This window comes from Plecotus auritus, assembly GCF_963455305.1.
Source record: "Plecotus auritus genome assembly, chromosome: 3".
Classification (NCBI taxonomy): Eukaryota; Metazoa; Chordata; class Mammalia; order Chiroptera; family Vespertilionidae; genus Plecotus; species Plecotus auritus.
In genome coordinates, this window is record NC_137772.1 from 93,635,264 (window position 1) to 93,660,929 (window position 25,666).

Genomic DNA, 25,666 nt, shown 5'->3' on the forward strand with positions numbered 1-25,666 from the left:
AAAATCTTGAAAAACCTTATAACCGTGGTTTTGAACTCTATATCCAGTCATTTGCTTTCCTACATTTCTTTCGTTTGTGACCTATTTCTTTGTCTCTGCATTTCGGCTGCTTCCCTGAGTTGATAGAGTGGCTTTGTGTGCTAGGTGTCCTATAGGGCCCAGTGGCTCAGCCTCCCCAGTTACCTGAGGTGGACACTCTTGGTGCACCCCTTTGTGGGCTGTGTGCGCTGTCTTGTTGTAGTTAAGCCTTGATTGTTGTTGGTATCACTGGGAGGAATTGACCTCCAGGGCAATAGGCTGTGAGGATCAGCTGTGCCAATGAAGGAAGAACTTCTTTGCTGAAGACACCCTTATGAGGCAAGACTTGCTTCAGTGGGGCTTTGGTGCTCATTGAGTCTGCCCCCTGAGTGTGTCCCTTATGGATCTGAGGAGTTGTAATCTGATGGTCCTACTCTGACCCCTGGGTACACTGGCTCTTGGATCTCCAAGGAGGTGCTAATTTAGCCTCTGCCTGAGACCACCCAGCAGGAGCTACAGAGAGATCTGCAGATTCCTATTCTTTGTTTGGGTTTTGGAGGTGCCCAGATGAAGCCCAGCTGTGAAGCAATGCAAGCTGCTGTGGGGTCTTGGGCCTTCTTTTGGATGTTCTGGGTCTCTCTGACTCAGCTGCAGTTAGGTAAGTTTAGATTTCAAATGACCAGGCCATTCATATGCAAAAGCCTCTGCGCACAGCTTGATGGGGCGGAGTCTCAGGGCGGAGCAAACAGCAATGGCTTCCCGTTAGCCCGGCCCTAAGAGGCCCTGGGTCTCAGTGTCCTGAGGTAATCGCTGCAAGCACCTCTGAGGGAAAGCTGCCCTCGAGTTCCGCCCGCTGCCAGACAGTCCAGTTTCTCCCCATATGAGTCTGGGTCCCCAGAGTCTCGCCCAGAACTGGAGTTCAGAGCAGTCGGGAGCTTGTGTCTCCCTGCAGATTGAAAAAGCCAGCCGTGTACTCAGTTGCCAGCCCTCTCTGCGCACGCGCCTCCATACCTCTGCACTTTACTTCCGCAGCTCCTCTGAGTCTCAGTGTGCTTTTCTCTTCCCTTCTAGTTGTAGAATTTCCACTTAGCCAGCCTTCCTGTGGTTCTGGTTGATGTCCATTTTGTTTTTTAGTTGTAGTTTTGAAGTTGTGCGAGGCAGCAAGTTCAGGTGTTTACCTATGCCGCCATCTTGGTTTCTCCGAATCTCTGACTTTCAAGGAAACTCAGTGTAGCATTCACAGACTGAATACTGGGTTGAAGAAGTAACAAGAAAAAAATCCTATACAATAAAAGGCTAATATGCAAATCAACCGAACGACAGAACAACTGGTCACTATGATGCGTACTGACCACCAGGGGGCAGGTGCTCAATGCAGGAGCTGCCCCCTGGTGATAAGTGCACTCCCACAGGGGGAGCACCACTCAGCCAGAAGCCGGCTCATGGCAGGAGAGTGCAGTGGTGGTAGCAGGAACCTCTCCTGCCTCCACGGCAGCGCTAAGGATGCCTAACAGCTTAAGCCCACTCCCCATGGGTAGCAGGCCTAAGCCATCAGTTGGACATCCCCTGAGGGCTCCTGGACTGTGACAGGGTGCAGGCTGGGCTGAGGAACCCCCCACCCCGAGTGTCCAAATTTTGTGCACTGGGCATCCAGTAATTTTATAAGTAACCTAATTTAATACTGTTTCAGAAGACAAAGAGAAATCCATAAGCCCTAGGTCTGTATGTGAAGTAATGATACTAAATGAATATGTATCTTCAGAACTGTCACCAGGTGGGACTATATGTTCAATTTAATAATATAGCATTATTTGAAATATTCCTAAAATGCCTTTTAGAAATACCACATAGGCCAATAAAAACTGAAAACATGTTTTTATCTTCATTCACTCCCCAAATCATACTGAGATGACAGTAAGGGGTCAGGGGAAGGCATAAACACTCAAGCAAAAGAAGAAAATACAATAGGAGACATGTCAACAAAATTTTGGGAACTGGAAAGCAGATGGATGTAATAAGAAGCAAAGCAGATCAGAGAAGGTGACACCTATAGCAGCAAAAGGAGCAGCCAATTCCAGCACCAAATCTCACAAAGGCCCAGGGACCACAGGAGATACAAGGGCAGGGTTCAACTGAAAACAGAAGCAGTTAGTCCCTAAATCTCCTCCTCTTCCTATGGGATCAGGCAACTACCCCTCCCTCAACCCTGGAAAAAGACAAGAGACTTACAGTATCTACTTGATGTGAATTTCTTATAGTAATGGCACTTCAGCCCAACTTTTCCCTTTGCCCAAACCTGCTACCTTCCCTTCCCCCAGATAACACAACAAAGAAAATAAGAATGAGGGCTCTGGAAAAATAATCTAGAGAGGCTCTGAAGCATTGATCGATTGCCTCCTGGAGGCACCCAGACCAGGGATGGAACCACAACCTAGGAATGTGCCCTGTCTGGGAACTGAACCCGCAACCTTCTGGTGTAGGTGAGATGCTCCAACCAACTGAGCCACATGAACAGGGCAGATCATCAAACTTTTCAAGAAAGCCTCTAACTTAAAAGTCAGAGACCAGCCCAGCCAGTAGGGCTAAGTGGTTGAGTGTCAACCTGTAACCACGAGGTCACAGTTTCATTCTGTTCAGGACACATGCCCAGTTTGTGGGCTCAATCCCCAGTGTGGGGCATGCAGAAGGCAGCCGATCAATAGTTCTCTCTCATCACTGATGTTTCTATCTCTCTCTTCCTCTTCCTTTCTCTCTCTGAAATTAATAAAAACATATTTTAAAATAAATTAATTAAAAATTTTTGAAAGTCAGAGACCAAAACAAAGAAAAACAAGAAACTAGGGAGGTAAAGAAACAATGCAGAGAACAGAAAATAATTTTAAAATAATCTATAATTAGTACAGTCTCAAGGAAAAGATACTGAATTCATAAAACAAGAATAGGAGGCTCTAGAAAAGAACATTTAGAGAACAAGAAAGAGAACTTGGAAATGTAATAGCAGAAATATTAAAATTTGACAATGTTAAAATTTGTAAGGTAAGTTGAAGAAATTTCCCTGAAAGATCTAGAATCTCTAACATCTTTCTAAGAAAAATTCCAGAAAGAAGAGAACAAAGAAAACAAAGGGAAATTGTCCATGAAATATTACAAGAAATTTTTCTAGAAATAAAGGAATTTCCAGATTGAAGGACCAGTAGAATAATCATGCAAAAAATTAAAAACTGCCCCCACCAGAGTATATAACCATGGTTATTTCAGAACACTCGGAATAAAGAAAAGATCTTTACAGCTTCCAAATAGGAAAAAAAGTCTTATGCAAAATAGCAAAAGTTAGAATGGCATCAGATTCTCAAGAGCAACCCTTGAAACTTGAAAGGTAAAACGACTTCAAAATTCTGAGGAAACAAATGGCAGGAAACTCCATACTGTTTTCCACAGTGGCTACACCAGTCTGCATTCCACCAGCAGTGTACTAGGGTTCCCTTTTCTCCACATCCTCGCCAGCACTTGGCATTTGTTAATTTGTTTATGGTAGCCATTCTGGCAGGTGTGAGGTGATACCTCATTGTCATTTTAATTTGCATCTCTCTGATGATCAGTGACTTCGAGCATTTTTTCATATGTCTCTTGGCCTTCTTATGTCCACTTTGGAGAAGTGTCTATTTAGGTCCTTTGCCCATATTTAAATTGTATTGTTTACCTTCCTTTTGTTAAATTTTGAGTTCCTTATATATTTTGGATATTAACCCCTTATCAGATATATCATTGGCAAATATGTTCTCCCATACAGAGGGTTTCCTTTTCATTTTATTGATTATTTCTTTTGCTGTGCAGAAGCTTTTTACTTTAATGTAGTCCCATTTGTTTATTTTCTCTTTTGTTTCCCTTGCCCTAAGAGATGTATCAGCAAACATATTGCTATGAGATATGTCTGAGATTTTGCTGCCTATGGTTTCTTCTAGGATTTTGTTTTCATAACTTATACTTAAGTCTTTTATCCATTTTGAGTTTATTCTTGTGTATGATGTAAGTTGGTGGTCTAGTTTCATTTTTTTGCATGTACCTGTCCAATTTTCTCAACACTATTTATTTAAGAGACTGTCTTTACTCCATTGTATGCTCTTGCCTCCTTTGTCAAATATTAATTGTGATCCCACTTATAGGAATATATCCTAAGAAACCCAAAACACCAATCAGGAAGAATGCATGCACCTGTATGTTCCTAGCAGTGCAATTTACATCAGCCCAAGCGCCCATCAGTAGAGGAGGGGATAAAAAAAAAGCTGTGGAACATTTTACACCATAGAGTACTATGCAGCAGTAAAAAAGAAGGATCTCTTACCCATTGAGACAGCATGGAGGGACCTAGAGAGTATTATGCTAAGCAAAATAAGCCAGTCAGAGAAAAACAAGTATCACATGATCTCACTCATATGTGGAATCTAAAGAACAAAATAAACTGAGGAACAAAATAGATCCAGAGACACAGAAACATAGAACAGACTGTTGAATCTCAGAGGGAAGCGGGGGAGGGGGTGGGTGGTGTGTGGGAGGAGATTAAGCAAAGAATTTATATGCATATATGCATAACCCATGGGCACAGACAAGAGTGTGGTGAAGGCCTGGGATTGGGGGGCAGATGTGGGCTAGAAGGGGTTAGAGGGGAGAAAAAAGGGACACTTGTAATACTTTCAACAATCAAGATAAATTTTTAAAAATTTTGTAAAACATGATTTCAAATTAGGAATTCTAAGATCCACCAAACCATTGCTCAATTGCAAGGGTAAAATAAAGACAGGGTCTCAAAGATTTCTTTCACACTCCTTTCCTTGGTAAACTACTAGAGAAAGTGTTTCACCCAAATGGGAGTATAATCCAAGGAGGATTAAAGGACACAAAGAATAGGAGATTCAGAGAGGACAAAGATGAGGGGACTTCCAAGGATAATGGTGAAATGAAGTTCTAGGCTGACAGCTGTGCAGAAGGTCTAGAGTAGTTGTCGGCAAACTCATCAGTCAACAGAGCGGCAAACTGTGGCTCGCGAGCCGCACGTGGCTCGCGAGCCGCAGTTTGCCGACCACTGGTCTAGAGTGACAGTCCAGTCTGCAGCAGGGGGACAGAGGGCTCCAGAGATGACCTGATATGCTCAGATGTACTGTGAAGCAACACTGCACTGTAGAAGAGTTTGGGCATATGTTAATGTAAGTATAAAAGAACCCCAGAAAAACAGTTGTATAAGAAAGGAGGTAGGCTCAGGTATAAATAATGCTTATAGAGTTCTAAGTAAACACTGAACACCGATTTCACCAAAATGGTGATATCACTATATTGAAACAATAAGCGGAGGGAGGACAGGGAAGGGAAAGAGAGCTAAATTCTATCTGCCATTATAAACGTCAAAGGATAATATCTAAAATGAGAAGTTTGGAAATAGCAGTATAAGCATGTTAATTTAAAAATATGAGTTAAATATCAAAAGAAAAACATCTGAGAGTTAAAGTGGTTCCTTCTGAAGAGCAGTTTCTAAGAGTGAAGAGGAATAGGACAAAGGTCCTGCTTTTTATGAAAAGCCATAAACTATTTGATGATTTCAAGTGATAAATTGTTTGTTTTTGTTAAATTCTTTTAAAACTATATGACTGTCAACATACAGTACATACAAATATATATATTTATATAGATACATAATACACAGCATGTTTACTGTATATTGTGTAAAATGTATTATAATGATCAAAACAGAATTAAAAACAAAATGAAAAACATGCCTATGAGAAAATCAGGTATTTATATTTATATGTTTATTGTTTATCTTTTAATTTTTTTTTATTGATTTCAGAGAGGAAGGAAGAGGGAGAGAGATAAAAACATCAATGATGACAGAGAATCATTGATCGGCTGCCTCCTGCATGCCCCACACTGGGATCGAGCCCACAACCCAGGAATATGGCCTGACTGGGAGCCAAACCCGTGCCCTCCTTGCTCCTAGGTCAATGCTCAACCACTGAGCAACACCAGCCAGGCCTGTTTATTGTTTATTTATATTTACATCTCAACTGTAACATTCAAGATAGCTAAAACTGTATTATCTGGATGCTGAAAATAATTCAAAAGAAGAGTTATAATTTCCTAAGGTCACCACTTTGATAAAAACCAAAAATTTGAATGTACATGTTTTAGTGTATTTGCTCTAAATAATTGCCTCAGGAATTTACGGTGAAAAATCAACCACTAGTTAAAACTGATATGCATTCGGAAAAAATTAAATCATTAGGTCACAATGGATAACAGGCTGAGCCAGTCAGCAAAATTGAAACTGCTTGAAAGAGCCAGTGTAATGCTAGAAAGGCAAGATTACATAACACGGAAATGAGACAATCACCTCATTATGCTCAACACATTATACTCTTACTAAACAATCATGCTCAGATCTGGATCTCACAGCTTGAGAAAGATACAGACAAGCTGGAGTGGACTCAGATATAAGTTAAAAGCAATTAAAAAGCTCAATACCAAGAAGACCTTTGGCAATATCCAAGGAAGCTCCTAGTCTGGAGACAAAAAGGCAGGGAGCAAACCGTCTCCCAAATGCCACCCAATAGGATCACCTAACAAAAACCTGAGGTCCTCTGATAGAGATGGAGAGGGAGCAAGACAGAGAGAGAGAGAGAGAGAGAGAGAGAGAGAGAGAGAGGGAGAGAACATGCATGCTAGTGTGCTTAAAATATAAAAGGAAGAACTTAAATTATAAATAACATACTTCCAGAGAGTTCTGTTTGCCCACAATAGAGATAAATGACCAAAGAAGAATGAATAGTCTCCTTCTTTAGTGATCTTGGAGAGGCAGAGAGAAAGGGAGAGGACTCTCTCTCACATTTTTTCCATAAGGCATCCATAGGAATGCCAGGGAATAAACTAAGATTTATTGAATTCAAGGTTCAGGAATTACACAAAGAAAGGAAAACCAGTTTTATCTTTATTTACAAAAATGTACCAAGTAAAACCTTAAAGTTTCCTTATTACCACAAATCCACTGAAAAATTAGGCTGCAAAGACCACTTCGTTGCTATAACTAATCTTCCACAACTGTACATAAGTAGCTTAAAACCTCAGAAGTTTACTTAATTTGCAAGTCATCCAATGGCTGTTCCAGTTAGCCTGAAGTGTTTAATTTTTACCACTCAGAAAGTGATAAACCATGAGAAATTATTTGATCCAACCCTACCTCGTTTTAGCTTAAAATTAACTGCTCGATTTTCCACAAACTGAAAAGCTAGACTTATTCCCTCTTTACCTTCAGTGCTGAGAAGAACATGTGGTCCGCTGCCATAACTAAGGCTTTTAATCTTCTTTCCACATAAGGCTTCTAGCTTTTTGGGCGTAAGTGTACTCTGGTTATCTCCAGTTCCTAGACAGTTACTATAGTTCAGTCCAAATACAAAGACCTGGAAAACAAATAGTTCTGTTTGAGGTGTTTGGCCTAAAGTTACACAAAGGCTCCTTTCTTCACCCTGAAAATGAGACACACTCAAGTTTAGTTTGACAGCTTGGTGGGTGAGAAGATACTGAAAAAGTTGTTAAGAAAAAGTCAATCTCTGCTGATGTTTAGGATATTGGCTATACTATGAAACTCAAAGAGTAGTAGGGGTGGAGTGGTATTAAACCAAGAAACTGAAAGAAAAGGCAAATTATATCAAAGATACAGTCTTCTTGAATTTCAGCTTCTCTTATCCCCGACCTTTCTCCATCTTCAAACTGCATGCTTTAAAGCTCAATCCCAAAATAAGCCCTAAAATTAAACTCTGGACATTAAGAGATTCTTTCTTACCTCATCATCTTCAGTAACGTACAGTGCTTCATTGGCTGAGGTGCCAAAGACACAGGCTTTCCGAATAGATGCAATTTCTTGAGATGAGAGCAGAGTGAAGATTGGCCACTTTCCTACATCCACCATGACTCTGGCTTCAAGCAATTCCTATAAATATGCTGGCATCTCTGCTGTAACAAACAAAAAGGATTCCAAGAAAAAAATTAAACAACTAAACTAATTTTTAAAAGACTGTTAATAAAAGAAAACAAAAGCTAATTCCAGAATAAACTGTTCCCCTACCTTTGGTTAAACAGATTGCTCGCTTACCCCAGCAACGTGTGTAACCCTTCCTCCACCTTCAGAACTGGGCCTTTTCCTATAATGGGAGGGAAACTTGCTAGAACCAGTTGACTTATATAAGTCAGTGCTAATCTGTTACATACTAGTACATGCTCATATGCAAGCTGACAGCATACAATGGAGGGAAGACATGTAAACTGGATGAAACCAGGGTTTCTCATCGGGTATATTTTCTCCAGGAGGATGAGGGTCATGGTGATGTGTGTGTGTGATGTGTGTGTGTGTGTGTGTGTGTGTGTGTGTGTGTGTGTGTGTGTGATAAAAATGAGAATCATTATCTCTACCTCCCCATTCTGCCACTACCTCTGCCAGAATGCACTAAAAGACCCCATCCCTTGTGGAATATCACTGCCACACCGAGCCACTGTTAATAAAGGCAATGGGACACCCCTCACATGGTTTAGAGTGGCAAAAATATTAAGAAGCACTAGCTTAAAATTTACTGGATAAAACCATAAAATAAAGCATTATGTTCTGGTCGTAATTTATATGACCACATTTCCTACATTATATACAGACCATATTTCATTTTGCATTGAGAAACATTATTTGAACACAGATAAGACAATTTGCCCTAATTTTGGTGCTAAAGGTGATGACTATAGCCTTTATACAAGTAGCAATTAGCTTAAAAATACCCAATCCCAATAAAAAGTAGAGAGATGTATAAATTCCCCTAAAACTAAAGTTGATCTGTTTAAGGAGTTTTACACAAAGAATCCTGGTCATGGCTTCAATTCTTCTAGGGTTAAAAAATAATTCTACAAATTCCAGGGGGCTGCATGAGCACAAAACCCTATCATACCAAGTGAATTTCCATTTTGGCTCTCACCTCTGGAAACTGAAATAGAACCAAACAGTTGATAAATACAACCACAGTTTCCTACTCACTCTGTTCTGAGACCTCTAAATATAGCCAAGAGAGGCAGGCCCAAGACCAAGGTCTTTTTCTGGCTCCAGCACCTATGACAGCACCTATAAAGCGAGCCTCAGAGCTTGAGCATGCTCAGCCAAGGCCTCAGTTTTCACCATCCAGAGGGATTTTTTCCATCAGCACCAATTTGGATGACAAGGATTGGGTTCCAGTTATGCCCCAAGTATCACACCACATAATCAATAAACTTTAAACACTATTACCTGCCACTGCACAGCCAGACTCCTGGAATGACATTTGAATGTTCTGAAAATTGGGCACCCAAGGGTGTGTATGTGTGTGCATACACACTTGAATATGTGTGTATGTTGGTGGGAGCAGGTAAAGGGTAAAAACTAATATATAAACATGTTAAAATTTTTTTGTTTCAAATCGTACAGAACAGTATAGGAAAGTAAATCTCCCTATCCTCCCTTTCTAGACCCTATCCTCAAATGCAACCAATGTTAGTAGCTGTTTTAATTCACTCCAGAGATAGTGTATACTTATATGAGCATTATATGTAAGTATGTGTGGAAGCTTTCCCACCCTACTTAACAGCACATCTTGCAGATCATTCTGTAGAGTTACTTCACTTTTCGATGGTACTATAGAGCACAACACTTTACCTGTTTCCACTGAGACATTTAAGTCACTTTCACTCTTTGCTAACATGAACAATACTGCAATTATTGTTTGCACATATTATTGAATATACATGTCGTTTTATACATAAACTAGAGGCCCAGTGCACAAAATTCGTGCACGGGGGTGTGTGTCCCTCAGCCCAGCCTGTACCCTCTCCAATCTGGGACCCCTCAAGGGATGTCCGGCTGCCCGTTTAAGCCCTAACCAGGTAGGGCAGTCGGACATCCCTCTCACAATCCAGGACTGCTGGCTCCCAACTGCTCGCCTGCCTGCCTTCCTGATTGCCCCTAACCGCTTCTGCCTGCCAGCCTGATAACCCCTAACCATTCCCCTGCCAGCCTGATTGATGCCTAGCTGCTCCCCTGCCAGCCTGTTTTCCCCTAACTGCCCTCCCCTGCAGGCCTGGTCACCCCTAAATGCCCTCCCCTGCAGGCCTGGGTCCCCCACAACTGCCCTTCCCTGCAGGCCCCGTCACCCCCAACTTCCCTCCTCTGCCGGCCTGGTCAGCCCTAACTGCCCTCCCCTGCAGGCTTGATCACCCCCAACTGCCCTCCCTTGCAGGCCTGGTCCCTCCAAACTGACCTCCCATGCTGGCCATCTTGTGTCCACATGGGGCAGTCATCTTTGACCACATGGGGCAGCCATCTTGTGTGTTGGAGTGACGGTCAATTTGCATATTATTATTTTATTAGATAGGATTAGATAGGATAGAGGCCTGGTGCACATATGGGGCCGGCTGGTTTGCCCTGAAGGGTGCCCCGGAACAGGGTGGGGGTTCCCTTGGGGCAAGGGGTGGCCTGGGTGAGGGGCCTGTGGTGGTTTGCAAGCTGGCCACGCCCCCAGGCGACCCAAGCAGAGGCCTTGGTATCTGGGATTTATTTACCTTCTACAATTGAAACTTTGTAGCCTTAAGCAGAGGCCAAGGCAGGCCTGGGCAGGTGGAAAGCTTGGCTTCCTCCATTGCCAGGGAAACCCAAGCCTCCTGCTCTCTCCATGGCCACAGCCATCTTGGTTGGGTTAATTTGCATGCTAGCTCCTGATTGGCTGGTGGGCGTGGCTTGTGGCTGTAGCAGAGGTACGGTCAATTTGCATATTACTCTTTTATTAGATAGGATTCCTAAGATAGTCTCCTAAAAATGTACTTGCCAGTTCAAAATTCAACAGCCAGTTTGCCTTTAATAGCTATTTCAAATGGTCCTCTACTGAAGTAATACCAATATCTATATCAATATCTATCTATCTATCTATCTATCTATCTATATATATGTGTATATATATATATATAAAGAGGTAATATGCAAATTAGGCCGGGACGCCATAATAGTCATGACCAGTCAGGAGGAGGCTGCGTGCGCAGGTGAAGCCCAGAGCGAAGATGGAGACAGAGACGGGGGGCCTGCCCAAGCTGCTGTGCCGCGGTGACAGCTTGGGCAGCCCCAGAGTGGACACAGGCAGGGGGAAGGGGGGCCTGGGGCAGCAGTCAGGCCTGGGTCTGCGGTGGCCAGCACTGCGGAAGTCAGGCCCAGGTCCCGGCTGCCCGCGGCGGCAGTCAGGCCTGGGTTCGCGTCGGCCTGAGAGGTAGACAGAGGACAGACCACTGAGGGTCTTATATACCATAGCAGGGAGCTTAGATTTTATTCCACAGAAGGAGGAAAAGTGAAGAATGTCAAGCATGGGAGCATGCTGGTCTTGCTTTCATTTTAAGTGAACCATTCTGGTGGCTGTGGGAAGGATCAATTTAGACAGCTGCAGTGTTTTTGGGCCCAAGAAAAAGAGAGACTGATGTTGGGAACTGGGACTAGACAGAAGCAGTGGATCAGAGACATATTTTTTTTAAAGTTAGTCTTCAAAATTTAGCATTTTATGTAATACTAGAGGTCTGGTGCATGAAATTCATGCACTCGGGGGGGAGGGGTCCCCTCAGCCTGGCCTGCACCCTCTTGCAGTCCGGGAGCCCTCAAGGGATGTCTGACTGATGGCTTAGGCCCATTCCCCAGGCCTAAGTTGGACATCCTTAGAGCTGCTGTGGAGGCGGGAGAGGCTCCCACCACTGCTGCTGCGTTTGCCAGCTGTGAGCCCGGCTTCTGGCTGAGCAGTGCTCCCTCTGTGGGATCAGGCCGAAACTGGCTCTCCGACATCCCCCAAGGGGTCCCAGATAGTGAGAGGGTGCAGGCCAGGCTGACGGACCCCTCCATTGCAAAATCAGGCCAGGGAGAGATGCGGGAGGTTGGCCATCTGGGGAGGGACTGCGGGAGAGCTCCAGGGCATGTCCAGCGCATCTCACTCAGTCCTGATCGGCTGGACCCCAGCAGCAAGGTAACCTATCGGTTTGAGCATCTGCCCCCTGGTCGTCAGTGGACGTCATAGCGACTGGTTGACCAGTCGACTGTCTGCCCCCTGGTGGTCAATGCATGTCATAGAGAGCGGATGAGCAGCCTTAGCACATCATTAGCATATTACACTTTGATTGATTGAACAGCCGACTGGTTGACCGGACACTTAGCATATTAGGGTTTTATTATATATGACAGAATTTAATTTTAAGTAAATAGATAGGAAGGAAGAAGGAAATTAATTAGCCAAATTATATGATTCGCCATCTTTAAAATTACAACACAAGGTTTATTACCACTCAAAATTATATAATGTCCTGACAGCAGTATAATTATTCTGAAATTATTAATCAGTTACAGGGCAACTCTGCCCCAAGGTGTTGCAATCTACAGAAAACTCAAGCTAACTTTCATAATGATGGCTTACCCACATTGCTAAATTACTCGAAGTTTTATTTTACAAGATATTTCTTCAAAGACTTGTAATTTAAGAGTCAATAAAAAACCAAGTCCTACACTACACCATGTCTGCACCCATCATAAAAGCAGAAAGCATCACCAATAGCATGGTGGAAAGGAATGAGTCCTGAGGCCTGTGTTTTAGCTCTAGATTTACTTTTAGTTACTTGTAATCAATCAGAATGACATGCCACTTACCTTTTTGAGGCTGGGTTTCTAAAAAATATCTTCTGTAAAAATCTATAATTTTATGTTTAAGATGAAATAAAGAAGCTATGGGAGATTTTTTAAAGCATGAGAACAAGAGCAATAATGTTGGTCAAGCAAGTAATTACTCCTAGCAACACAAGCAAATAAAGAGCAGGAAGGAAGAAATGAACAATAATCAAGAACCTGCTTTGTTGCCCTGCTGTGTGGCTCAGTGGTTGAGTATCGACCTATAAACCAGGAGGTCAGGGCACATGCCTGGTTTGAGGCTTAATCCCCAGTAGGGGGCATGAAGGAAACAGCCAATCAATGATTCTCTCTCATCATTGATGTTTCTCTCTCTCTCTCTCTTTCTCTCTCTCTCTCCCTCCCTCCCTCCCTCCCTCCCCCCTTCTACCTTTCTCTCTAAAATTAGTTTAAAAAATTTTTTAAAGAACCTGCTTTGTTGTAGACACCATGTTAGGTAATTTCATATACACTATTTCATTTAATCTTCACAATACTCTTATAAGGAAGAGACCATAACCCATCCTCAGCAGCAGATGAAAAATGAGACTCAAAGGTGAAATGACTTCCCAAGGACACAGAGCAGTAAGTGGCATAATCAGGATTTAACTCCCACTTCTCTGATTCTTCTTACAGAAACATCCGTCCTGGCCTTTCCGATGGCTAACCTTCTCCAACATTATTTCTGTCTGATTTATCTAGTCTCATAAATGTACATCAGCATCTGTTTTAAAAATGCTTCAAATATAAAAAGCACTTCCCAAAAACATCCCCAAATACGCCTCTGTCTAAATTTGCCTGGTTAAGCCTCAAGAATATTATTCATTCCTTCACTCTTCCAAAAGCCATTGAGAGACAGGCCAGGTCCTCAGGGAGCTCACAGGACTGTGTGAGCACAAGGCACTGTGTGAGACTGCTAAGGTACAAAATATGTCTTCATTAGAATATGCTCAGCCTGGCAGCTGATGACATGAACAAGGGATCCTCAGAATTCAGACAGGGTTCTCCAAGAGTTCTGTGGAGGTGTTAAAACCCAGGATGTGCTATGTACAGAATAACAGATCACAGTCTTGGGCTTGGGCATATAGCATATCTTTACTAAGGCAGCACAGTATAAGTGTAAGCATAAATACTGTACTACCAAAATTTTCTAATTAACTCAAAATTACCACCATCATCATTATAAGCAAATTATTGTGGTGAGATGTTTAATTACTCCATTTTCCTGGGGGCAGTGGCAGTGTTTAGAAAATCATACTGCATGGATACATGGAACAGATCGACAACTGTCAGAGAGGAGGGGGAGAGGGGACTGTATGGAAGAAGGTGAAGGGATTAGCCAAAGAACATATAGTCATAACCCATAGACACAGATAACAGTGTGGTGATGGCCAGAGGGAAGAGGAGGTAGGGGCTGGGTGGAGGCAGGCAAAGGGGGGGAAATATGGGAACACCTGTAGTAGTGTCAACAATTTTTAAAAAAAGAAGAAAAAAAGGAAATCATACTGAGTATCATAATTCTATCAATTTCTTATACTTACTGTTTGACCCTCTATCACAAAATTATAAAGAGTATGTACTATTATCCTAAAAGCTAAACCAGGTATAATCACTAAAAATTAACTAGCTTTTAACCTGTTATGAAATCTCTATCAGACTTAAGAACCTTGTGGTTGACTATTAAGGTCAAAGATATATCATAAGAAAAGCAGTTGTGGGACAGCTCTGATATCTTATTAAATTTACTAAATATGCCTAAACATAAATTAGAAGTATTAACAGTTTTGTTCTAATGGTATGGATTCTACTTTAAAGGAATATCAATATAGTTCAACTATATTTCATTTTAGTCATCACTCCAGAGATTGCCAAAAAAATTAGATACTTCAAGTAGTAATACATGAAGTTATTCTACTAAGGTACTGAGGAGGCACTGCTAATCCTAATATATAAAAAGCCAGGGGCCATCACGACCTAAACGACCAGATGGACAACCGAACAGCAGGATGCATGGGGCAACCATGCTGGCAGGGGGGGTTAGTGAGGGACGACCAAATGACTGAACAGCAGGCTGCATGGGGTGATTAGGCCAGCAGGGGGCGCTATTGAGGGACGACCAAACGACTGAACAGCAGGCTACGTGGGGCAGAGGGACGACCAAATGACTGAATAGCAGGCTACGTGGGGTGACCAGGCCAGCAGGGGTTTAGTGAGGAATGACCAAATGACTGAACAGCAAGCTGCGTGGGGTAACCCGGCCGGGAGGGGGGTGAGGGATGACCAAATGACTGAACAGCAGGCTGCGTGGGGCGACCAGGTCAGAAGAGGGCAGTTGGGGGCAACCAGGCCAGCAGAGGGGGGCAGTTGGGGGTGACCAGGCCAGCAGGGGGGGCTGTTGGGGGCAACCACACTGGCAGGGGGGCAGTAAGGGGTGACAAGGCTGGCAGGGGGCCAGTTAGGGGCAACCAGGCTGGCAGAGGGGGGCAGATGGGGGCAACCAGGCCGGCAGGGGTGGACAGTAAGGGGCAACCAGGCTGGCGGGGGGGGGGGCAGTTAGGGGAGATAAGGCCGGAAGGCAGAGGTGGTTAGGGGTGATCAGGCTGGTAGAGGGGGGCAGTTAGGGGTGATGAGGCAGGCAGGCAGGTCAGCAGTTAGGAGCCAGCGGTCCTGGATTGTGAGAGGGATGTCCGACTGCCAGTTTAGGCCCAATCCCAGAGATCGGGACTAAACCAGCAGTCGGACATCCCCCAAGGCAGTGGTTGGCAAACTGCAGCTCGTGAGCCGCAGTTTGCCGCTCTATTGACTAATGAGTTTGCCGACCACTGACCTAGACTCTCGATTCCAATAATTACAGGCTGTTGTTGTTCCTTGTGATTAAGCCCCTATCCCAGTGGTCGGCAAACTCATTAGTCAACAGAGCCGCAGTTTGCCGACTACTATCCCAAGGGATCCCGGATTGGAGAGGGTGCAGGCTGGGCTGAGGGGACCCCCCACCCCACGCACAAATTTTGTGTACCAAAACTCTAGTAGGGAAGAATCTTTAATGGCCTGCTCGACCCAGGCCATCCTGGATAGGCATGGATTCATCAGTGACAAACTATCTTAAGGAAAAGGTAACCCAGTGCTTTTCCTTCCCAAGTTTCTGTGCACCACATAAATGAAGCATCCAGAGAGAAGATGCTAACAAAAAGCTAAATTATGTGTTAATTCTCATGTTAAAAACAAACACCACACACACAAAAAAACACACAAATATACTCTGTAAGGCTTACCTATGTTATAAAACATTATGTACAACATGATTACAATATTGTAAAGTGTAATATATACAGAAAAAGGATATATAAACATCAAAATATATTTCTCTGAAGAGATTCGAGGTGACATTTTTTCTTTGTATTATTTAAACTCTAGAGGCCCAATGCACTAAATTCGTGCAAAGTGCTCGGCCCTCACAGCTGCAGCAGCTGTCCTCAGCCCTCGCCAAGTTGGCGGCTGCCCTCAGCCTACGCAGCCCTGGCTTTGAATGGAATGTCGTCCGGCTGTCCAGTCTAATTAGCATATTACACTTCTGTTATTATAGATATTGCAAATTTCTAAAATGTGACCAAAAAATAAGTATTTTAAATGAATATAAAAGCTTAGTGATTTGAAAGCTATTAAATGTTTTATTTTATTTTTATGAACTCTGAAGTTAGACACTTTTATTTAATTTTTCTTTATTGTTTAAAGTATTACAAATATCCTCGTTTTATTCCCCATTGAGCCCCTCTCCCCACCCCGCCTTCCCCACACTATTGTCAGTGTCAGCCTGGAGAGGGGTGTAGGGAGAGATTAACCAAAGAACTTATATGCACATATACATACCCACTGGTGCTGTTAAAAGTTTTAAAAGGTACTCTTGCCTTAAATTCACAACTTAGGGTGGCAGTGCATCAGGCAAATCTATAAAATAAATTAATATAAAATTAGTAGAAAATGGGATTGTAAAAGGATGCAGCCAATGTGAAAAACAATACCACAGTTCCTCAAAAGATTAAACATAAACTACTATGATATAGCAATTCCACTACTAGTATATGCCTAAAATAATCAAAAGCAGGGACTCAAACATATAGTTGCACATCAATATCCACAGCTACGATATTCACAGCCAAATAAGTGGAAAACCCAAATATCTACTGATGGATGCATGGATAAACAAAATGTGGTATCTACACAAAAGAGAATATTAGCCCCAGCTGGTTTGGCTCAGTGGATAGAGCTTCGGCTTGCAGACTAAAGGGTCCTGGGTTCGAATCCGGTCAAGGGCACATGCTAGAATTGTGGGCTCAATCCCAGTAGGGGACATGAAGGAGGCAGCCAATCAATAATTCTCATCATTGATGTTTCTATCTCTCTCTCCCCTCTCCCTTCCTCTCTGAAATCAATAAAAATATATTAAAAACATATACATATTATTTGGCCTTAAAAATTAAATTGTGATACATGCTACAAGGATATAAGCCTTGAAGGCATTATGCTAAGTGAGATAAGCCAGATACAAAAGGACAAAAATTATATGATTCCACTTATACGAAGTACCTAGCCAAATGTACATGATAAATGTATGATAATGTGAACAAAATAAAAGCACATAAATTCTTTTGCTGACGATGACCCCCAAATACCAAGAATGCTAGGGAAAGCATAAAGAACAATACAATCATGGCCCCTGCCTCTGAGGAACTAAAGGTTTAATAGAAAGTCAGATCCTAATAAGGGGAAACCTAGAATTCAAGTGTAAGTGGACTAACTAAACAAATTATGGGATACAACATGCAAATATATAGTTCATGTGATACATGCTACTGTGTAAATTGAAAAAATTATGTGCATAACAGTTACAAGTATATAAACATTATATATCCCAGAAAACTATTATATGCAATTCAAGAAATCAAATTATCAGAACTCTAACAGAGGACAAAATATACGCATTTCCTCAGAACATCATCTAGTTTCCTACAAGAAAAAGTGTTTTTCACTTCTTCCTTTTTCACCAATGGAAGTTCCCATTTGAGCACATACGAGTTAAGGCTATTTTCAAAGATAGACCGCATACTGGGGCACAGGCAAAGTTTCTGCAAATTCAAGATAAAAATTGTATCAAGCATCTTCACAGATCACAATGGTATAAAATTAGAAATCAACTACAATAAAAACAATGAAAAAAAGCAAACACCTGGAGGATAAATAGCATGCTATTAAACAATGACTAGGTTACCAAAGAGATCAAAGAAGAAATAAAAAGCATCCTGGCAACAAACAACAATGAAAATACAACAATCCAAAATCTATGGGACACAGTGAAAGCAGTCTTGAGAGGGAAGTTTATAGCTCTACAGGCCTACCTCAAAAAACAAGAAAAAATGGTAATAAATTATCTTACCCTACAACTCAAAGAGTTAGAAAGAGAACAACAAGAAAAGCCCAGCCTAAGCAGAAGGAAGAAAATAATAAAGATCAGAGCAGAAATAAATGACATAGAAACAAAACAAACAAACAAAAAACATAAAAGATCAACAAAACCAAGAGCTGGTTCTTTGAAAGGATAAACAAGATTGATGAACTTCTAGCCAGGCTCACCAAGAAGCAAAGAGAGAGGACCTAAAAAAACAAAATCAGAAATGAAAGAGGTGAAGAAACAACCGATCCCACAGAAATAAAAAGGACTGTGAAAAAATACTATGAACAACTCTATTCCAACAAAATGCCCAACCTAGACGAAACGGACATATTCTTAGAAAAATACAAGCTCCCAAAACTCAATCAGGAAGAATAAAAAAACCTAAATAGGCCAATAACTACCAAAGAAATTGAAGCAGGGATAAAAAATCTTCCAGCAAACAAAAGCCCTGGTCCAGATAGCTTTACAGTGGCATTCTACCAAGTATTCAAAGAAGAACCAAAATCTATCCTCCGAAGACTATTCCAAAATATTCAAGAGGAAGGAACACTTCCAAGCTCTTTCAATGAAGCCAGCATTACCCTAATTCCAAAACCAGATAAAGACACCACAAAGAAAGAGAACTACAGGCCAATATCCTTGATGAACACAGATGCTAAAATCCTCAACAAAATTCTAGCAAATCGGATCCAGCATTATATTAGAAAGACCATACACCATGACCAAGTGGGATTTATTCTGGGGATGCAAGGATGGTATAATATCTGCAAATCAATAAATGTGATACATCACATAAACAAATGGAGAGACAAAAATCACATAATCATGTCAATCGATGCAGAAAAAGCATTTGACAAAACCCAACACCCTTTCTTATAACGATTGTTTTTTTTAATACATTTTATTGATATTTTACAGAGAGGAAGGGAGAGGGATAGAGAGTTAGAAACATCGATGAGAGAGAAACATCGATCAGCTGCCTCCTGCATACCCCCTAATGGGGATGTGCCCACAACCAAGGTACGTGCCCTTGACCGGAATCGAACCTGGGACCCTTCAGTCCGCAGGCCGACGCTCTGTCCATTGAGCCAAACCGGTTTTGGCACCAACACCCTTTCTTAATAAAAACTCTCAGCAAAGAGGGACTAGAGAAAGCATACCTCAATATAATAAAAGCCTTATATGACAAACCTACAGCCAACATCATACTCAATGAGCAAAAACTAAGCTCATTTCCTCCAAGAACGGGAACAAGACAGGGAAGCTCACTTTCACCACTCCTGTTCGATATACTACTGGAAGTGCTAGCTATAGTGAGCGATCAGACAAGAAGAAATAAAAGGCATCCAAATTGGAAAAGAAGTAAACTTGTCCTTATTTGCAGATGACATGATACTGTACATAGAAAACCCCAAAGACTCCATCAAAAAACTACAAAACCTAATAAATGAATTTGACAATGTAGCAGGATATAAAATTAATGCAAAAAAATCTATGGCCTATTTATACACCAATAATGAACCCACAGAAAGAAAATAAAAAACAATCCCATTTACCATTGCACCAAAAAAAAAAAATAATAATAATAAGATACCTAGGAATAAACTTAACTAAAAAGGTAAAAGACCTACAGGATACTGAAAAAAGAGATAGAGGAAGACATAAACAGATGGAAGAACATACTGTGTTCATGGATTGGTAGAAACAACATCATTAAAATGTCCATACTACACAAAACAATCTATAGATTCAATGCACTCCCCATTAAAATACCAATGGCATATTTCACAGACCTAGAACGAACTCTCCAAAAATTCATCTGGAATTAAAAAAGACCCCGAATAGCCACAGCAATCCTGAGACAGAAGAACAAAGTTGGAGGGATCACAATACCAGATATCAAACTGTATTACCAAGCCACAGTTCCCAAAACTACCTGGTACTGGTACAAGAACATACATATAGACCAATGGAACAGAACAGAGAACCCAGAAATGGACCCAAGCCATTATGCTCAATTAATATTTGACAAAGGAGGCAAGAGCATACAATGGAGTCAAGACAGCCTCTTCAATAAATGGTGCTGGGAAATTTGGTCAGATACATGCAAAAAAATGAAACTAGATCAACAACTTACAACATACACAAAAACAAACTCAAAATGGCTAAAGGACTTAAGTGTAAGACGGGAAACCATAAAAATCCTACAAGACTCCATAGGCAGCAAAATAGCAGACATATGTCATAGCAATATCTTTACTGGAATAGCTCCTAGGCAGGAGTGGGCAAACTTTTTGACTTGAGAGCCACAATGGGTTCTTAAACTGGATCGAGGGTCAGAACAAAAGCATGGATGGAGTGTTTGTGTGAACTAATATAAATTCAAAGTAAAGGAGCGGAGGGGAGAGCAAGAGAACCCTCTGCTCTTCTGGCTCCGCGGGCCGGATAGAACAGCCGAACGGGCCGGATCCAGCCCGCAGGCCGTAGTTTGCCCACGGCTGTCCTAGGGCAATGGAGGCTAAGAAGAAAATAAACAAATGGGACTACATCAAAATAAAAAGCTTCTGCACAGCAAAAGAAACCATCAACAAAACAAAAAGAAAGCCCACTGCATGGGAGAACATATTTGCCAATGCTATTTCAGATAAGGGTTTAACATCCAAAATTTACAGAGAACTCATACAACTTAACAAAAGGAAGGTAAATGATAAATCAAAAAATGGGCAAAGGACCTAAATAGACACTTTTCAAAAGAAGACATACAGAAGGCCAAAAGACATATAAAAACATGCTCAAAGTCACTAATCGTCCAAGAGATGCAAATCAAAACAACGAGATACCATCTCACACCTGTCAGAATGGCTATCATCAACAAATCAACAAATGAGAAATGCTGGCAAGGATGTGGAGAAAAAGGGACCCCCGTGCACTGCTGGTGGGAATGCAGACTGGTGCAGCCACTATGGAAGACAGTATGGAGTTTCCTCAAAAAGTTAAAAATGGAACTCCCATTTGACCCAGTAATCCCACTTCTAGGACTATATCCCAAGAAACCAGAAACACCAATCAGAAAGGATATATTCACCCCTATGTTCATAGCAGCACAATTCACAATAGCTAAGATTTAGAAATAACCTAAGTGCCCATCAGCAGATTAGTGGATTAAAAAACTGTGGTACAGAAGAGATGACCAAGATGGCACATAGGTAAGCACCTGTACTTGCTGCCTCTCACAACCACATCAATACCACAACTAAATGGCAGAACTACAACCCAGTACCGCGGGAAGGCTGGATGAGTGGAAGTTCCACAACTAGAGAGGTGAAGAACGCACAGTGAGACTGGTAGGAGGTGCGGAGGCATGGAAAGTGCTGGCACCTGGATGTGCTGCTCTTTAATCGGGAGGGAGATACAAGCTCCCGTTTGCTCTGAACTCCAGTTCCGGGCAAGACTGTGGGGGATCCAAACACATTCGGGGAGAACCTGGACTGTCTGGCATCAGGACAGGAACACGAGGGCGGCTTTCTCTTTAGAGGGGCTTGCAGTGATCATTGTTCCTGCACAGGGGCACAGGACGCGGAGAACCGGGGACTTCTCCGGTTCAGGGCTGACTGGCAGCCATTGCTGTTTGTTCTGCCCTGGTGATTCCCAGAGACCCTGCCCCACCCAATTAACAACCCCACCCAAGCTGTGTGCATCGGCTTTTGCATATGAATGGCCTGTCCTTTCACCTAAAACCTGTCAAACTGCAGCTGGGTCAGAGAGCCCCAGAGCTTCCAAAAGAAGGCACGAGGCCCTGCCAGCCTTGCTTCACAGCTGGGCCTCGTCTGGGAACTCCCAAACCCCATACAAAGAGGAGGAATCTGCAGATGTCTCTGTAGCTCCTGCTGGGCGGCCCCAGACAGTGGCTGACCTTGCACCTCCTTGGAGATCCAAGAGCCAGTGTACCCAGTGGTCAGAGTGAGACCATACCGGATTATAACTCTTCACATCCTTAAGAGACACACTCAAGGGGCAGACTCAGTGAGCACCAAAGCCCCACTGAAGCAAGTCCTGCCCCATAAGGGTGTCTCCTGCACAACAGATCTTCCAGTATAGACACAGCTGGTCATTACAGCCAATTGGCCTGGAGGTCAATTCTGCCCAGTGATACCAACAGCAATCAAGGGTTAACTACAACAAGACTGTGCAACAGCCCACAAAGGGGTGCACCAAGAGCATCCAGGTGACTGGGGAGGCTAAGCCACTGGGCACTATAGGACACCAGCCCCACAAGGCCATTCTATCAACTCAAGGAGACTTAGCAGCTACCCAGTACATAGAAACAAACACAGGGAAACAACCAAAATGCGGAGACAAAGAACCAAGTCACAAATGAAAGAAATGGATGAAAGCAAAAATACTGTATATAGAGTTCAAAACCACAGTTATAAGGTTTTTCAAGAATCTTTTAGAAATCTCCAAGAAATTTAGTGATATACTCAAGGATATGAAAAAGGACCAATCAGAAATTAAGCATACACTGAGTGAAATAAAGAATAATATACAGAGATCCAACAGCAGAGTAGAGGATCCTAAGAATCAAGTGAAAGATTTGAAATACGAAGAAGCAAAAAACACCCAACAAGAAAAGCAAAAAGCATCTAAAAATATGAAGATAGTGTAAGGAGCCTCTGGGACAACTTTAAGCGTACCAACATCCGAATTATGGGCGTGCCAGAAGAAGAGAGAGAGCAAGATATTGAAAACCTATTTGAAGAAATAATGACAGAAAACTTCCCCTACCTGGTGAAAGAAATAGACTTACAAGTCCAGGAGGCGCAGAGAACCCCAAAAAAGAGAAATCCAAAGAGGACCACACCAAGATACATCATAATTAAAATGCCAAGGGCAAAAGACAAAGAGAGAATCTTGAAAGCAGCAAGAGAAAAACAGTTTGTTACCTACAAGGGAGTACCCCTATGACTGTCAGCTGATTTCTCAACAGAAACTATGCAGGCCAGAAGGGAGTGGCAAGAAATATTCTAAATGATGAATAGCAAGAACCTACAAGCAAGATTACTTTACCCAGCAAAGCTATCATTTAGAATTGAATGTCAAAGAGCTTCACAGATAAGGAAAAGCTAAAGGAGTTCATCACACCAAACCAGTATTATATGAAATGCTGAAGGGTATTCTTTAAGCAGAGTAAGAAGAAGGTAAAGATAAAGATAAAAATTATGAACAACAAAGTGACAAGAAATACATATCTATCAATAAGTGAATCTAAAAATCAAGTGAACTGCCCTAACCAGTTTGGCTCAGTGGACAGAGCACTGGCCTGAGGCCACAAGGGTCCCAAGTTCAATTCTGGTCAAGGGCATGTACCTTGGTTGTGGGCACATCCCCATTAGGGGGTGTGCAGGAGGCAGTTGATTGATGTTTCTCTCTCACTGATGTTTCTAACTCTCTCTTCCTCTCCCTTCCTCTCTGTAAAAAATCAATAAAACATATTTTTAAAAAATAAAATAAAAATCAAGTGAATAAAAAATCTGATGAACAGAATAAACTGGTGAATATAATAGAATCAGGGGCACAGAAAGGGAGTGGACTGACAATTTTCAGGGGGAAGGGAGTGTGGAGGGTGCAGGAAGAGACTGGATAAAAATCTTACACCTATGGACGAGGACAGTGGGAGGGAGGGGGTAAGGGCATGGGGTAGGGTAGGAACCGGGTGGAGGGGAGCTATGGGGGGGAAAAAGAGGAACTGTAATAATCTGAACAATAAAGATTTATTTAAAAAAAAAAAAACAACTGGTACATCTACACAATGAAATACTACACCGTTATAAAAAAGAAGGAACTTTTACCATTTGTAACAGCATGATGGAACTGGAGAGCATTATGCTAAGCGAAATAAGCCAGTCAGAGAAAGGTAAATATCACATGATCTCACTCATATGTGGGATATAATGATAAACATAAAGAACAAAAATAGATCCAGAGACAAATGGCAGGGGAGGTGGGGGGGGGGGGGGCGGTTAGAGAGCAACCAAAGGACTTGAATACATGCATATTAGCATAACCAATGGACACAGACACTGGGGTGGTGGGGGCTTGCCTGAGGTGGGAATGGCTGGGGGCGGGAGGAGGGGGCGGTGGGTCAATGGAGAGTAGGGGAAGGAAACATACTAGTATGTAAAACTTTAGACAATAAAAAAAAAGACTTAAGGCTGTGGTGATCTTTTCTCTATTTCTGAATGCATTATATTTCAATTCTAGGAAAACTTTCAAATAGCAAAGTTCAAGGGTTTGGGGTAAACTTTTGCGGTACAATTTTACAACTTGTTACAGCAAAAGCAATTCAAAAAAAACCTCTCAGGTTACAGAAGAGCCAAATGTTACTCTTATGGATCTCTTCCATACTTATTCTGATGAGCTTTTTGATAATGAGCAGATGCTACACCACTGATTTAGACACAAAATGTATTTCCCAGGACCAGACAAACCTCTAAGATAGGATCAGACTAAAAATTCTCACCCTTTCTATAGTATAAGTACTACAAAGAAGCAAAGTTTCAGAGATTTGCTGAGACATTAATGTTGTTACTGCCTAGCTGCTAGAACAACGGTCATCCACTTCTCTTTTCTGCAAGCTAACCATACTAAAATAACGAAAGGGAAAGAGGGAATGTCCTGAATACTTGACAAATTCCACAAAGACTAAAAGGCTCTGAGGATGTAACATTCTCCAAGACTTTATGACATCCTTCATAAAGATGCAGCTGTACAGGTGGCAAAGTTATCCCAGCTTCACTTAAAAACAGCACCACTGCTGTTTTAGAATTTCCTAACACTGTGACTGCTCTTCTTCTCATTAGTTTTGTTCAAATTCATCACTCATTTAAAAGGACAACTGTCACTTCCTTTGCCAGTAGGTTGCTTGACTTGAAGCACAATTTGTAATAATGGCCTCTGGAAGAAATTCTTCAGCCCCATTATCCAAGTGACTGCTTTCATTTCATTGCACAAAAACTTTAGGCAATTCTAGGATATAGGGAATCTGACAGCTCATTGTTAAGTGAAGAAATAATTCTACTGAAGGTTAGAAAAGCAAACAACCCAAATGGCAATAGTATTAGCAGCAAAAAATAACAAATCCAGGGTTGTGAAGCTGACTGTGATCTTATAAAAGAATTGCTTTTATGAGATACTTTTATTTTCAGAAGGAAACAAACAAACAAAAAAAAACCCACCATCTTTCAAAATAATGTTCTTCCACAATTTTGTTTTTTGTTGCACTAAACACACAGGGGCCACAAAATAGACCACAATAAAAATACTAGATGGATCAACAAGTTAAAGGAATGAAATGAGCACAAGAATACATCATTTTATTTTTCTAATGAGTCCAAGGCTGGAATGGAGGGGCCCAAGTTCAAATCTATTTATGATATTATGAACCTTTTCTACATGGATCTCTC

General features: G+C 41.9%; 1 protein-coding gene across 7 annotated transcripts in view; it reads right to left on the reverse strand.

Moving 5' to 3' along the window:
- RCBTB1 (RCC1 and BTB domain containing protein 1) overlaps positions 1-25,666 on the reverse strand; it is an 83,616-nt gene that overhangs the window by 51,380 nt on the left and 6,570 nt on the right. For 3 of the 7 annotated variants that reach the window (XR_013960214.1, XM_080661923.1, XM_080661918.1), the window contains exons 2-3: positions 7,847-8,016; positions 7,313-7,463 (exon numbers count right to left, since the gene is read on the reverse strand). Coding sequence is in view for 6 of the 7 variants with exons in the window: in XM_080661923.1 (XP_080518049.1) it covers positions 7,313-7,463; positions 7,847-7,972 (277 nt within the window). In the remaining variant the exon portion in view is untranslated. Of the gene's footprint in view, positions 1-7,312; positions 7,464-7,846; positions 8,017-8,128; positions 8,205-16,621; positions 16,700-23,570; positions 23,655-25,666 lie in introns of those variants that run through there. The other 4 variants (XM_080661919.1, XM_080661920.1, XM_080661922.1 and 1 more) reach the window with 4 other exon arrangements.